At 38.4% G+C, this 16,613-nt stretch overlaps 1 protein-coding gene across 3 annotated transcripts in view; it reads left to right on the forward strand.

Moving 5' to 3' along the window:
* Ube2q2 (ubiquitin conjugating enzyme E2 Q2) overlaps positions 1 to 16,613 on the forward strand; it is a 59,666-nt gene that overhangs the window by 27,439 nt on the left and 15,614 nt on the right. For all 3 annotated transcript variants that reach the window (XM_057768182.1, XM_057768181.1, XM_057768180.1), the window contains 5 exons: positions 334 to 390; positions 8,014 to 8,154; positions 11,109 to 11,193; positions 12,872 to 12,932; positions 13,585 to 13,675. In XM_057768182.1, the coding sequence (XP_057624165.1) occupies positions 334 to 390; positions 8,014 to 8,154; positions 11,109 to 11,193; positions 12,872 to 12,932; positions 13,585 to 13,675 (435 nt within the window). The remainder of the gene's footprint in view (positions 1 to 333; positions 391 to 8,013; positions 8,155 to 11,108; positions 11,194 to 12,871; positions 12,933 to 13,584; positions 13,676 to 16,613) is intronic.

Raw genomic sequence — 16,613 nt, forward strand, 5'->3', positions numbered from 1 at the left:
CTTTCAAATAAAGATTGTAAGGCAGGTGGATTTATTGAAAGATTAAGGTTTTTCAGGTTAAAGGAGTAGATAGATAAAGGAAAGAATAATTTGGAGCATTTATTATATGCAGAAACCTTTGGCCATATACACATATAAGTAAACATTTTTTTAAAATTAAATTATGCTTTAGTTTTTGAATTTTCTTTATATTTGATTGCTTTTGTTTATTCTTAAGGCATCTAAGCCCTGCTCATGGCACTGCAGTGACAGTGGTTAATGGTGGCCAGCTTTGTGATGTGTTCTGTGTGTCTGTGTTCTGTGTAGCTTTGGCACATTCTTTCTCTGTTTCAGAATGGGACAACTGAAGAGGTAACTTCAGAAGAGGAAGAAGAGGAGGAGATGGCTGAAGTAGGTATTTATATAAGAATAATATTCCATGAATATTTATAATTTTCTCCATTTAATTTTTATCATTTTTGGTCTGTGTGTTTGTGCTATGGCATGCACTTAGTGGTCAGGGGGCAACATTTGGAAGTCCATTCTCTGTTTTTCAAGGATTGAACTCAAGTCATCAGATTTGCAGGCAGTTGCCTTTACCAGCTTATCTATACATCACAGTGGGTCACAACTCATGCATATATTAGTGTTTGACACATTTTATTTAGTAATTCTTAAATCTCCTTTTTGAAGTAGTGTTAATATTGAATAACATTTGTATTTCAAATGGGATATACTTTCTAAGCCCTGGCTTTGCATCTAACTAAGTTATGTCTTTGAACAAATTATTTTATCTGAGGGCAGTAAAAAAATCTTTATATTTAATAATAGTATTTAGCTTATAGTTTGGTTAATTTTAGGAAGAACTACTAAGTTTAACATTTGTGTTTACAGCTGGGAAGATGCCTCAGTCAGTAAAGTACTGAGTTCAGATTTCAACAACTCATGTTTAAAATAGAAAGAGCTTGGTGGTATGGCTTGCATCTGTAACTCCAGCTCTGGGAAAGTAAAGATGGGGGAATCTGTGACTATTAGCCAGATAGTCGGTTAGATTGACTCAGTGAGACTTTGTCTGAAAAAGATAAGGTAGAGAGTGATTGAGGAAGACTGAAAATTTGTGTGAATGATTGGGCTACCAGCTTACAAAAAAGGTCATGTAGATTTACTAATTTGAAAACTTGGCCTTAGCTTAGGTCTGTCCTCACTAGCTCTTAGAACTTAAGTTAACCCATATTTTTAAATCTGTATTCTCCCACGTGCTCATTACTTCATCTCTATTTGGCCCAGCCAGCTTCCTCCATTTCTGGCTATCCTCCTTTTATCTTCCCAGAGCTCTCTGTCCCTGGAAGTCCCGCCTAACCACTTCCTGCCTAACTAATGACCATTCAACTCTTTATTAAATCAACCACAGTGAGACATCTTCACACAGTGGAAAGGAACATCCTACATTTCCTCTTTTTTGTCTAAATAAAAAGGAAAGGTTTTAACACTAACATAGTAAAATTATATAAGATAAGAACAATTGTCAGGTAAAAATTACATTTACAATGCCCAGTCCATTTGCATTTGGCAAATTCAGAGAAAATACCCCATTATTAATATTATCGTGGCGAGTCCAAAGTTTTGTGCCTAGTTTACCACCTAGCATAACTAATGAAAACTATAACTATCTGTCTTTAACCCCATCAAAGACCCCACAAGGATATACTATTGCCTGAGTAAACAAGAAATGCAGAACAAGCAATTTCCAAAACTATGAAATGACAGAGATGTCTGGCTTCCCGGACAGTCATCCAAGGTTCCTCTACAATGTTAGGGCATCTATCTTTAGCCTACAGGCCTAGACTATCTGGCAGACTTTTCTGTGAAGCAGGAAATTTTTGAAGGACTGTCCTACCCTATCTTGGCAAAGTTAGGCAGATGCTTTCCTTTGTGTCCTGCTGGTCCAGTTTGGACAGTATACTGCCAGCAGTTGAAGCAAGGGAACTTTCTTTGCCCAGGGGCTACCTTTTCCCATAGAGAAAGCAAACTCCATATGGAGGTTCTTTGATGCCCATCATCCTTTTTTTTTTTTTTTCTTTTAAGTAGATTGGTGCTGCCAGGAGCAGACATGTCTCACTGTCATGAAAAACCTTATGTTATTAAATATCTTAAATGCCATATTCTGTAGATCTCTGAAGTGTTTGAAAACCACCTATCTAAAATATATGTTTGACCTTGAAAACATACCTAACATGACTATAAGTTTTGATTGTTATAGGTGACTGACTACTAACCTGAATTTATTATTCTAGATAGCTGGCTCTTCATTTTCTTGGAAATAAAAGCATAACCTATTCTCCAATGCAACATATTTTTTGACTTCCATTTTGAAGTTAAGACATTTTTAAATTTATAGTTTGGTTTAGTTTAGGAGTTTCATAATCCAGTGCCTTAGTAGCTAATGTTTGCTTATCAGCAGTCAAAAAATTTAAAGTCAACAAGATACCAGATAGGATCCACACTGTATTTTTATGTGGCTAATCCTTTTTATATTGTTGTATTCTCTCTTTAAAGACTTTATCTTATTATTTATAAACTATTTTTCTATGACTGTCTATACCCATTTTTTTAAAGCATACACACATTTTTTAAAACACACTATAGTTAGAGGTTTTTTTGGGGGGGGGTTCTGGATCTGTCTTTACTGAGCATTTGTATTGTTCTCTGATGGTGTGAGACAAATCTTAAACTGCTATGTCAGCCACTGCATGGTTCAGCTTAGTACATGGCACTGGTACATGACACTGGCAGCTGGCTCTAGCCCTCAGGCAGCAGCTGGTAGCCATGCTGCTGTATGCTGCTAAGCATCAGCCTGCTAGAGAGACTGTTGGTCTAGGAAATTATGTTCAGCTCCTTGTCTAGAACTTTTCTTACCTTTCTTGGGCCTTGTGTTTGGATATTTGAGCCCCCTGTTGGATGCCATTTATAAATGGATTTTTTTTTCCTTTTGTGCTACCAATTCACAAAAAGTGACAGAGACTTATTATTAATTATGAAAGCTTGGCCATAGCTTAGGCTCATACCATTGGCTCTTAAACTTAAATTAACTCATATTTTAAAATCTATATTCTTTCATGTGCTTGTTTCATCTCCATTTGACCCATCCTGCTTCCTCTGTGTTTGGCTGATCTTCTTCCTTTCATTTTCCCAGAGCTCTCTGTCCCCAGGTCCTACCTAATCTCTTCCTGCCTAGCTCTTTATTAAACCAATCACAGTGATACATCTTCACACAGTTTAAAGGAATATTTCACAACACATTTAGTCTCCATAACCACATGAACACAGTATAAACATTTATATATATATATATATATATATATATATATATATATATATATATATATAATATTTGAATGAAAGGAAAATTCAAGGATATCACAGGAACTGCTTGCTGAAAATAAAGGACTTTGTTTTAGTCTGTTTTGTGCTACTGGAATTAGAATACTCAAGACTGGGTAATATATGTTTGCACAGTTCAGGAAGCTATGAAGTTTAGAATCAGGGTGCTAGCTAGCATGTAGTGTCTTGTGAGGGTAGAAATCAGAAGTGGAGAACACCCTAGCCAAATGACCTGTTCAGCTTCCTTTATAGAGGGTTTGATTCCATTATTGAGGAAGGAGGCTTCTGTTATAGGCCATATTTCTTTCCACCATTTGTTTTTCAAGGCAGTTTCTCTGTATAGCCCTGGCTGTCTGGAACTTGCTCTGTACCATGCTGGTCTCCAACTCAGAGATCCTGCCTCTGCCTTGTGAGTACTGGGATTAAAGGTATGAGCCACCACTGCCTGACTCTTTGAATCTTTTCAATTTTTATATTTTATTGTGGTCTTAATTGAAATAGAATTACATTGCTTTCCCTCGAACCTCTCCCATGTTCTCCCACTCCAAAATTGATAGCTTCTTTTTCTTTATTATTGGTATGTATGAATGTATGTGTTTGCACGAGTATGTATATTTGCTGAGTATGAGTATATGTATGTGTATCACATATATACACACGTATGTATATATGTATACACATGTATGTATATGTGTGTGTGTGTGTATATATATATATGCTGTTTGTGTGTGTGTGTATATATATATATACACACACACACACACACACACACAAAATGAGGGGGCTCACCCCTGGGAGAGGCTAATTTTCCCTCTCCCAGCAGTCAGTAATTGCTTGTAGGTCTTTGTCTAGGAGTGGGAACCCCTGAAAATTTTCCTCTTCTATTTTACATGTCCATTAATATTGTCATTGTTCTAGTCTTTTTATTAATCTCTTTTTAAGAGAGACTTTTTCACAATGGATTTTTTTGTTACTTTGGCTTTTAAAGTCTTTCTGCCCCCCTTTTCTTTGATGTTCCCTGAGCCAGAGATGCAGGAGCTGTGATACAGATGTTACCACTGGGGCTGGACTTCGCAAGATCCATTGATCTTTGCATTGTGTCCAGTCATAGTTTTCTTTGATGGTTCCCATTTGCTGTAAAGAAAGGCTGTTTTCATGAAGGGTGATAGCTACATGTGTGGGTAAGAGGAAAAGATGATTTAGAATATAGTAAGGAATTACACTGATTTAGTAAAGTTGCAGTAGTTCACTTTTTCTAAAGTATATGACTTCACTAGTTCCAGGAAAGCTGCCTAGGTGTCCAGTACCAGGCACGATTACTCTCCTGTTGAGTGGGCCTTTAGATAGACAGCTGTTGATTGCCTCCGACTTATGACTGCCATTTATTGCACCTTTATGCATATTTTGCCATAATTGAAATTGTGCCTTGCACTTGGGGAGGGCTGTTTTAATTGCTCCACTTCCTTGGCAGCTTGCATAGTATTTACTGGAACCATGGAGGGTAGACAGGACAGAGGCTCCTGGTGAGATCCATAGACAGGACAGAGGTTCCTGGTGAGATCCATAGACAGGACAGAGACTCCAGGTGAGATCTAGGATAGGGCAGAGAATCCAGGTGAGATCCATAGACAGGACAGAGACTCCAGGTGAGATCTAGGATAGGGCAGAGAATCCAGGTGAGATCCATAGACAGGACAGAGACTCCAGGTGAGATCTAGGATAGGGCAGAGAATCCAGGTGAGATCCATAAAGACAGAGGCTCCTGGTGAGATCTAGGATAGGGCAGAGAATCCAGGTGAGATCCATAGACAAGACAGAGGCTCCTGGTGAGATCCATAGACAGGACAGAGGCTCCTGGTGAGATCCAGTTCCCATCTTTTGAGTGCTCTATCTTAAGTGTGTGGTGTTGTCAGCAATAGGGAAGGTCTCTTTAAAGTCAGCATATCACCATACCTGATTTTTGGAGAGGACACACTCAAATAACAAATTTTAGAGTAACTTTCCAAGGCATTAAGCAATTATCATTCACCAAAAGATTTTTAGACCTCGAAGCTTTGAATTTAAATTCAGGTTTTGAAATGAAGATCCAGTCCTCCATTGACCAGACAAAATGAATATGAATTTCATGATCTTTAAAATAATTGGTTTTTGTTTTGGATCTTATAATTTATTCAGACTTTATTTGAAAAACAATCTGTTTAAAATGTACTTTGAGAATATTTCAAAGCTAAAGAAGTAGTCACTTTTTTGTGTCTGGCAGCAGAATAATTCCTAAAATTATTTGTTTAGACTGACTGTGGTTGGTAGACTGCTTGCTTTACTGTTTTCTTGCACTTTAACCTGGTGGAACAAACTGCATGAGAGCATTAAACTTCCTCCTGTCCCAGTCGGTATACAGAGAAATAATAAAAGATTGACAGGGGCTGAGTGGTGGTGTACAACTTTAATCCCAGCACTTGGGAGGCAGAGGCAGGCAGCTCTCTGAGTTCCAGGACAGCCAGGACTGTTATACAGAGAAACCCTTTCTTGAAAAATAACCCAAAAAGATTTATAGGGAACAGTGATGTTTAGGGAAGTGACTTAGGAGATGTTAGATTAAGACAAGTAAAAAGGATGACATTTTCATTTTATTTGAATTAACATGGGTAATGTTGGGTGTGGTGTGATTCAGGGTACTGGATGCTATCCTTTAAGGGAGAGGAGAAATGGAGTTCTGTTGTTGTACATAACTGGATAGAAAAGACAAAGAGTAAGAGACAAACATTTTTGTTTCATAAGGTTGTTGATCAGGAGACCATAAGCAGAGAATAGAGTGCTGTGAATATTGAAAGATAAGGTATATTTCGGATTTGCTGATTAAAATTCAAGCAAAGTGTGTGGATGGAAATGAGTTGAGTTCGAGTTGAGGTCAGAGGAGGGTGCCATATAGCTTAAGGAGGCAGTCATTGAAATTTTGAAGACAATAAGTATAGGATAGGAGAGAAACATAAGGACATGAAGCCCTATGCAGAATCTGATCAAGATAGAATGTAAAGGGCTGAAGGAGACCACTGGGTTTGTTTTGGATTGAAGGTAGTCACTAACCTCAGTCCAATTTGCAGGAAAAATATGCAATCCAAAGTGTTGAATAAAGACTCCTGCAGAGGTCTTGGTGACTGGATCTTAGAGTAGCAGCTGCTTGAGAACAGTAGGGTCAGAAAGCTTGGGCATAGATATGTTAGAGCAGATGGAATAAATGGGGAAAGAGCAGAATGGACTGGGAGAGTTGTTGGTCTGCGGATATTTTTCAAATTCCTTTTTTGAAAACTTCACCCTGATGTCGGAGGGTCTTTATCTATCCATTGCAGTCGCCTCATTACCACATGACCCAATTATAGAAGTCCAGAGATGCTTACCACAGATAATTTGAAACACTAAATGTAGATCTCAAAGCCTTTCTAGCATTTTCTGTTTCAGTTCTTGTTTTGATAGCATGGAGATTCTATATATTCCATGTTTTTTTTTTTTTTTTTATTTCCGGGTGTTTATTGATAGAAAAAAAATAACTATGTGTCTGTCTATAGCTTGACTAGTAAAGTACTTGCCTAGCATGCACAAGGTCCTGACCTTGGTCCCTGAGCATCACATAAAACAGTGTGCAGTGAAAAGGGCCAAGGGAAAAATACCGGGCCCCCTGACTAGACCAGAGACCTGATCCAAAGAAAAACATCCTGACCCTGACTTGACCCCAGGACCAGGGCTTGAAATCCCACCAATTTCTGTGCTTGCCACAGAGTCAGGCTGCAAAAATCCACCAATCCCAAGCCACCCTGGAAAGCTCTCAAATCTTATATAACCCTATTCAATCTGCAGCTGCTTCTCACCCTACAGGCAGGCAGCCACCTCCTGGATTCTTTTCTTCCCAATAAATCTCTTGAGTAGACACTTTTACATACACCATACACCATACAACACCATATAACCCATATGGTCCACAACACCATATGGTCCCCAAGCACCATATAAAACAGCATGGTGGCACTTGCCTGTAATCTTAGCATCAGGAGACATAGAGGTATCAAAAGATCTGGGTCATCTTTAGCTACATAGGGAGTTTGAGCCAGCCTGTGCTACATAAGAACAGGTCTCAAAAATAAAGAGAATTAGGTTGTTTTTAGTATTTTAATGACCATATGATAGATGATCCACTGAATTAACTGTTTTGCTTTTTTTGGGGTAGGTGTAGATTTTGTTTTTGTAATTATAAGAATGAAGTAGATGTAGTTAAGCCTGAATTAGTGTTCACATTTCTTAGAATAAAACACTAGAGGTCAGGTTTCTAGAACAAAGTATAAATAGCTGAAGTTCTTAACACCTGTCACTAGATTGTTTGAGAAGTTCCTCATAATAGATTTTGAAAGATGACATATTTGGCAATAGTCATGACTTTATGAAGTTGTGAAATCTGCTGTACTCAACCCTGCTTTCCTCCTAATAGAAGGCATTGAAGGAGAGGACCTTCTGAATGGAATGTGGGTTCCCTGTCCTGTCCTCATAGAGTAGATGCAGCCTTCCTTTCTTTTATTCTTTTTATTCCATTCAAAATTATCTTTTGTCTAGCTTCTTAACTAGCAAAGAAGAGAAACCTGAATGAGCCAATTTTTTCCTTTGTAGGATATGGAAGACTTGGATCACTATGAGATGAAGGAAGAAGAGCCTATTAATGGGAAAAAGTCAGAGGACGAAGGGATTGAAAAAGAAAATTTGGCAATATTGGAGAAAATTAGGAAGACTCAAAGGCAAGACCATTTAAATGTAAGTGTGACTAAGTATCTAGAACTTGGACTCTGGTTAAATAGTTAAAGTAATAATTGGGTAATTCATTAATATACCAGTCTCAACTGTCCTCTGTTTCCAGCCTTAAGTGGTGGATTCAGTCATTTGTTTTGTTGACCTAGGCTGCTTCTCCTGATTGTTGACAGCTACTTTCTACCCTGTTCATCTGTTCTTCATATCTTGGAAACATATACTGCTATCTCTATATATAATAATCCTCTGATGGTTAATTGTCAACTTGATATAACCTAGAATTAAGATGGGAAGAATCTCAGTGAGGGGTTATTTACATTGAATTGGCCTGTAGGCATACCTGTCAAGGAACTGTCTTACTAAGTTAACTGATGTGGAAAGACTCAGCCTATTTTGGGTGACACCATTCCCTGCGTAGGGAGTCTTGAGTTCTGTAGAGAAGACAAAAGCAAACCACAATCAAGCAAGCAAGTGGGTGAGCATGTACGCGTTCATTTCTCTCTGCTCTTGACTGTAGGTGTGGTATGACTACCTATTTGAAGTTCTTTTCTCGACTTATCCAAAGTGATAGACTGTGACATGGAATTGTAGATTGAAATAAACCCCATTCTTTCCATGAGTTAGTTTTTGCTAGGGTATTTTTATCACAATGACAGAAACGAACCGAGAGAAAACCCCTCTTTTCATCCTATTGTTGCTTCTTTACTTGCTCCCCTACCATGATTTCTGTATGTTCAGATTCGGCCTCCTACGGAGTATTACTGGGACTCTGTCTCCCCATTAATCTGACCTCTGTCTTTCATGTCTAACCAACCCAGAAATAATTTTTCTCTTTGGATTTACTTAACCCCACCCCTCACGCTCTACAAAGTCTTACTATGTAGCTCTGGATAGCCTGGAACTCTGCATAGACCAGGATGGCCTTCAATTCAGAGATCTGCCTGTTTCTACCTCCTGAGTGCTGGGCTTAAAGGTATGCACCACTATGTCAGGTGATTTATCATGCCTTTTGTGAGAAGCAACATAGCAGTATGAGGTTCATTGTTTGGTGACAAACAATGCTTGTGTGGCCTCAGATTGTTCAGCTTTAAAATGTAGGCAAACAGTGCATAGCCTTTGGATGACTTACGAAAAATGAAGTGTGTGTGTATGTGTGTGTGTGTGTGTGTTGCCCAGACAAGGGAAGTATGTAATGGTACTCTGGTTATCTGACACCTACTGCCCTGAATTAGAGCAGCTTATTAAACTCCATGATGTCAGGGCCCGCTGGGCAAACACTGCGAATAACTTGTTATGCAAGTTAATATCAAGAATTGTAACAAATAAAGTCTTATCCTTCCTTCAATCATATTTCATATGCTAATTTAATTGGCACTTTTATTGAAGAGAACTTTAATTTTAAGCCCACATCTTTATTATTAAAGTAAGTTTGTAGCATCCTGAACTAATACTTTACTTGCTATGTCTTATGATGGGCTCCGGTTTGTATGCTTTATATAGTTAGACCAGCTACGTATTATTGGATACTCTGACATAATAATATAAGACTTAAGTGCTTTATATTACCTTCCCATTTAATCTTCATAGAATCTTCATAGCTGTTGTAGGAATTAGGCACTCTTCATATTTTATAGATGCAAAAACCAGGGCTTAAAACCAGCTCAAGGACTGGGAGATGGTTCAATGGTTAAAGTGGTTGCTTCCTAGCAGAGAGTGTTAGGGTTGGTTGGTGTTCAGATCCCTAGAAGCCACCACATAAGTGTATTATGGCCAGCCTATATTTCTCAACTGAGAAGGCAGAAACAGAATCTCCTGAGCAAGCTGCTGGCTAGTTACACTAGACTGTAGTTCAATTAAAAGATCCTACCTCACTGAATAAGTTGCAAGGCAATCAAGAACGATCCACTGCACACATCAGCTTTGGGCCTGTACATGCATGAGTACACATGTACATTTGCTCCTACACATGAGTGTGCTACAGGTATGCAGATCACATGTATACCATACATATATACATTAAAAAAACTAGTTCGGGATCACATAGCTGGGAAATAGACCTTTGTAACCTTTTTAACAACCTTTAAGCTTTGTGATTTTTTTTTTTAATTATTTTTGCATGTGTGTATAGGAGGAGGGTGCTTGCGATAGCACACACATGAATCAGAGGACAACTTGTGGATATCAGTTTTCTCCTTGTACAGTGTGGGCCCTGGGAAGCAAACTGAGGTCATCAGACTTGGAAACAAGTGCCTTTACCTGCTGAGCTATCTCAGTCTAAAATCTTCATTTTTATTTAATGAAAAAAATTTGCATTCAGCTTCATCTTTAGAAATGTCCCAGTGCTGTGAAGGAAAACCAAGCTGTGTGAAGATAGTGTGCTGTTTTCTTATGATGTAGCTAGACCTCAAGTGTATAACATCTTGTCTTATTGACTAGAATCCTGTTTCAGTCAATGCCGTGTCATGGTGAGGGCCTTCTAACATTTTTAGAAGTTGTGGTTTGAAATAGACTCATACTGAACTCTAAGCTGTAACAGAATCTGCGGTGTTCTGGGCATACTGTGAGGCATCCTCATGATATGAACAAGCTAGACATGTCTTCAGTTTTTTGTTTTTCTTGTTACTTCATAATTCTTTATTCAGTTGAGCTTCTTGCCCTCCTTTCCTTTCCTTTCCTTTTTCTTCTTTCCTCCCCTCTCCCTCCCCTCTTTTTCTTTCCTCCCCCCTCACCAAACAGGGTTTCTCTGTGTAACCCTGGCTGTTCTGGAACTCACTCTGTAGACTAGTTTGGCCTTAAGTCAGAGATCTGCCTGCCTTTGCCTCCCAGTTGCGATTAAAGGTAGTTCCACTATTGTGTGGCACATCTTTACTTCTTAACATTGAATGTTGTTTCCCCAATGTCATTGTAAAGTTTTACATCAGACTCTGATATCTTAAGCTTTTAATTACGTGTTGTTTCAGGGTGCAGTGTCCGGGTCAGTGCAAGCATCAGATCGACTCATGAAGGAGCTCAGGGACGTCTACAGATCACAGAGCTACAAGGCAGGTGAGGCCCTGGCTCTGCTGGCCATTTGTTCCCTCTGAGGAGTGATGGAGGACCATTTAGCCTAAACTGGCTTTGAACTCATTATTTTTTTGTTTAATCATGATGGGGTTAGACATGTGTGCCTCACACCCAGCTTAGATGTGATTAATATAGGAAGACAGAGTTAGAAATTTGTATTGACTTTATTTTAGGGATGCAAAACTCAGGTTTAATGAAATTCTAAAAAATGTAGGAGATAAAATTAGTTTATTTTTTTGTATTTAAAAAAATTATACAAATACACCATAATTGTTCTTTTGCCTTCTTCCTGATGGAGATAAATTCATGATTTTTATCTTCTGTCAAAAGCATGAGTAGTACTACTTTTTAAAATAAGTAAGGTTAATATATTTTGTTGTACTAGAAAAAACTTGCTGAATTTATTTTTATAGTTTTCTTCTGAAACAATAAAACTTAAACATAGGAGTGGTATTCTTTTCAAAATTGATGGATTTCCCCATTTCATAATTGTATGAAGAAAATGTTCATTTTCAGGGCTGGAGATGTAGCTCATTGGTAGAACATTTCTATAGTGCATGGGGCCCTGGGATTCATTCCTCAGCAGTATGAATTAAGAAAAAAGTCTTTATTATCCAGTAAGATTTGAGTGCTATAGAGCTCGAGGAAAAAAAAATATTGCAGTATTAATAAGCAAGAAATAACCAATTTAGGAATAATAAGCTCAATTATTCTGTATTCATCAAAAAATAATGTCAAGTTGTTTTAAAGATTGGCTAGGGTGTGGCTAAGGACTAGAGAGTGGTTAAGAGCACTTAGCTTCTGTGGAGGGTCCATGTTCAGGTCCCAGCACTCATGTCAGAGGCTCCCAGCTGCCTCTAACTCCAGGTCTAGGGTGTCTGAGTCCATGATGGCCTCCACAGGCATGCACATATGTGGCATAGATTGATACACACATATATAAAATAATACAAATAATAAAAAATAAGTTACATGTATGCTGTAAAAAGATTGGCAGAGAAAAAAGACATCTCAAAGGTGAAGATAGTTTATATAGAAGGATTCTATTTTCTTAGAAGTATCTGCATACATAGAAAAATTATTTGCATAATATATGTTTTTAGTGAAAGTGAGTAGTAATCAGTTTTTGTTTAATTCATTAAAGTATCTTTTAGTTGACAGCTTTATTTTTTATTTTTATTTTTTGGTTTTTGTTTTTTTGAGACAGGGTTTCTCTGTGTTGCTTTGGATCCTGTCCTGGAACTACCTCTTTTTTTTTTTTTTTTTTTTTTTTTTTTGCTTTTTTCGAGACAGGGTTTCTCTGTGGCTTTGGAGCCTGTCCTGGAACTAGCTCTGTAGACCAGGCTGGTCTCGAACTCTCAGAGATCTGCCTGCCTCTGCCTCCCGAGTGCTGGGATTAAAGGCGTGCGCCACCACCGCCCGGCCTGGAACTACCTCTTGTAGACCAGGCTGGCCTCTAACTCACAGAGATCCACCTGCCTCTTGCTCCCAAGTGCTGGGATTAAAGGCGAGCGCCACCACCCACCACCTCAGCTTTAATTATTTTAATAGTAAAAATTGACTGTTACTGGATATTTAGTATATTTAATATGTAAATTTATTTACACTAGAGTAATACATAATCAAATGAAGAATAACCAGTGTGCCTGTGTTTCCACAGGGATTTATTCAGTGGAACTAATAAATGACAGCTTATATGACTGGCATGTCAAACTACACAAGTAAGTGCCTCTTATGCAGATCTACTTTCTGCAATGAAATATTTCGGTTTTCTTTTTCTTTTTTTTATTTTCTCATCAATTTTATACTTTTATATTCTGGCATTTACCTGGACATTACTACTCTGGAAGTAGTTGTTAGATTAATTAAGGGAGCTGTTTCTGAGGCTTCCTGGATAAAGTCAGGGAGGAAGGTTGAGTGTTTTAAGACAGTGACAACTTAGAAACAATATGGAACTGTGCAATACTGTTGATGTGTGAAGTAAGGAGGTTTAGGCGGTACATATAGAAGAGTTAAAGAATTTTTTGCAGTGATCTACTTTTCATGGTTTTACTAGTGGTAAATTTATTTCCTTAAACTCCTTGGCTAAAATTATAATTTTAGGAAAGTATATCATCAGAACGTTTTTGAGTTTGAAAAATTACGTGTAACCGGCTGTTGTTCTTTTGAAATGACTGTTAATTTTAAATTTTCTTTGTTCCCAAGGAACTAGAGCCCATTGTGATCCATCTTTTTCTGGGACTGTGGATCACTTTAGAACTTCTGTTTGAGCTTACTCTGAGGCTCTGTTGTCCCTCTTGGATTGGTTCAGTTGGAGTTTAGTAAGAAAGGGTTTTCTAACCTTGTTTGAACTGGCTTTTGTTTTATTCTTAGGGTTGACTCTGATAGTCCTTTGCACAGTGATCTTCAGATCTTAAAAGAAAAAGAAGGCATAGAATATATTTTGCTTAACTTCTCTTTTAAGGTAAGAATATTGTAATGGGATTCCATGTTCTTCTAATGGGTTCAGCTGCCTTGGAAACAGGAATATATTCATATCCTATATAGTTCAGCATTGATTGATAGATAGATTGATTGATTGTTTGATTTATGTCTCACTGTGTAACCTTGACTCGTCTGGAGCTTGTTATCTAGACCAGACTGGCCTCCAACTCAGAGGTCTGCATGCCTCTGCCTCCTGAGTGCTAGGATTAAAAGTTGATACTGGACCTGTCTAGTTACAGGAAATTTATGAGATAAATATATTCCACAAGACGTGAGTGCTTAGACAGACGAGGAAACATAAATGAGAGTGTTCAGAGCAGCATTGCTTGTCATAACCCTAAACCAAAAATAACCCCAGTTACATAAAGTGGAGAGTGTGGAATCTGTGCGATAGACAGACACATTTGAGAAGATGAACCAGTCTTCTATACAGTGTTAAGCGGAAGGAACTAGGCTCAATTCCTAGTCATTTTGTTTAGTTCAATTTGTATAGAGTTCAAAAGTTTGTAAAACTAGTATAGGACACGCATTGTCAGTATAGGTAGGTGAAAATTGGTCCTTTAAATGAGATATTCTTAGACATTATAATGGTCTTTAGCCACAAAACATACATACTTCTACTGTACTGAAATTGCATGGGGCAGGGGAACCTGGTAAAATTAGAAAAAAAAAATTCTAGGAAGACTTTTTAGGTAAGCAACAGCAAGAAGAAAGCTCAGAAACACTGAAGTTGGGGCTCATATCTAGGCAGCAGAACTAGAGAGCAAAGGGGCAATCACTATACACATTAGGGCAAGGGGCTGCTGAGCAGAAAGGGACATCTGTGGGCATCCTGCTTGTAGACTGTTCACCTACTAGAGTGTTGGTCATGTGGGCATCCACTTTACAATACTTTGTAAAGGTGTATATTTATGTTCCTTTCTGAGTTTGTGTTACACTTAGTTATTTTGAAGATGTTAAAAATAAAAGTTAAGAAAGGCTCTAGATAAAATGTTGTGATTTAATGTATAATATAATAAAATCTAATGACTGAGAACCTCCGCGAGATTGAGGTGTTTTGAGGATTTATGTTGAGGTGATGCAGGGCTTCTCTTTGCCCTGTTCTTCTGAGCTGAAGAGGACTAGTGTAGCAGTTGTCACACAGTCACAGTGTCTGTCGGTCCACATCGTTTACCCAAGTGACTTGGAATTGTCTCATGCTCTTTAAGGCTCTGGATTTGTAGTCCTTCTGGGGACAAGGGAGCTGGCTGTTGGGCTGTGGAGAAGAACATGGCAAGCGCACAGTGTCTAGGATCTGCCCTTTGTGGGTCAGTGTCTGCTCAGCTTCTTGTTTTGTCGTAACAGTCATCGCGCTTTCAGCAGTGCTGGGGAATAGTGTCTAGTAATTTCCAGGAGATAACAGTGCTGGGGAATAGTGTCTAGTAATTTCCAGGAGACCAGCTGGAGGCTTTGACTGTAATCCTAGCCAGAAATGGTATAGAGCTTGTTTATGGTACAGTAGGTGAAACAGGATTTAAGATGTTTTGAAGGAAGAAACGAAGATATTAAAGAATATTTTCTTCATATTTAGAATTTATAAAGATCTTTATTAGTTGAATCCCAGGGCACAGTTTATGGAGAAGTCTCTAAACTCTGATGTAGACTTACTTTTTTTTTTTTTTTGGTTTTTCGAGACAGGGTTTCTCTGTAGCTTTGGTGCCTGTCCTGGAACTAGCTCTTGTAGACCAGGCTGGCCTCGAACTCACAGAGATCCGCCTGCCTCTGCCTCCCGAGTGCTGGGATTAAAGGCGTGCGCCACCACCGCCCGGCTTAGACTTACTTTTTGAAACTGAAAGTAGTTCTCAAGTAATCAAAAGAGATTTTATAGCTAATCATTCAGGATCATGTGTTTAGAGATTGTTCTAATAATAGTTCTGTTTTTCCAAGTTGTATGTCCCATGTTTTTGTTAATCTGTTAAATTAGAGGTAGAATTGAAAGTTGGCTGTATGTATGAAAGGGCAGGTGTCTTTCTAACTTGCAGTAGAAATCTAAGATAATCCATTGTAGCCACTAGAAGCGAGCCTCTTCTGCTGGGAGGATTGAATTTTTTTTTTTTTTTTTTTTTTTTGAGACAGGGTTTCTATGTGAAACAGCCCTAGCTGTCCTGGAACTAGCTCTTGTTGACCAGGTTGGCCTTGAACTCAACAGTGATACACTTACTTCTGCCTTTCCCAATGCTGGGATTAAAGGTGTGCACCACCACCACTCAGCCAATTTTGATAATTTTTATGTTCCTTGAAAGCTTGTGAGCAGGCAGGGAAAGTTACTGAAAGTATGGTAATTGTTTTTCAACTTTTTGTCCTCTTGGAAATAATTGGATAAAGCATATTTGTTCCTATCTTGCCTCAAAATGAGTTTTAAAAATAGCATCACTTCCCTTTTAATCATGTTGTTTGAACATAAAAATTGGACATAATTTCTATTGGCGTCCCTTGGTCTCTCCAACAGGAGCAGGAAGTCGTCTCCCCGTCCAGCTGCTGTAGGAAGTTATGGCCGGCTTTACCAGCCTGCTTGTCAGGGAACTAATTTCTAACACTCTGGGTGGCTTTAGCTACTATCCACATGATGAGATGTTTCTCCACCTTTTTAGGGTCAGAGAAGGGACAGGTCCTCTGCCTAGACTGAGATCCTCTTATCCCTGTCTCCCTAGTGCTGGAGTCACCGGCATGTGCTGACGTACCTGACTTCCCTTGGTCCAGGCATCTCTTCAGCATCATCTTTGACTTTTTGAAGCCACTTAGCTATTGTTTTGAATGTTACTATTGATATTGGGTTTAAATCTACCACATTATAGGTGATTTTCTACTTAATGTGCTATGTCCCCCACCCCTTTAGATTTTCTTATGACTCTACCATTTTCTGCCTTTTAGCTTAGTTC

This window comes from Chionomys nivalis, chromosome 4, assembly GCF_950005125.1.
Source record: "Chionomys nivalis chromosome 4, mChiNiv1.1, whole genome shotgun sequence".
Classification (NCBI taxonomy): Eukaryota; Metazoa; Chordata; class Mammalia; order Rodentia; family Cricetidae; genus Chionomys; species Chionomys nivalis.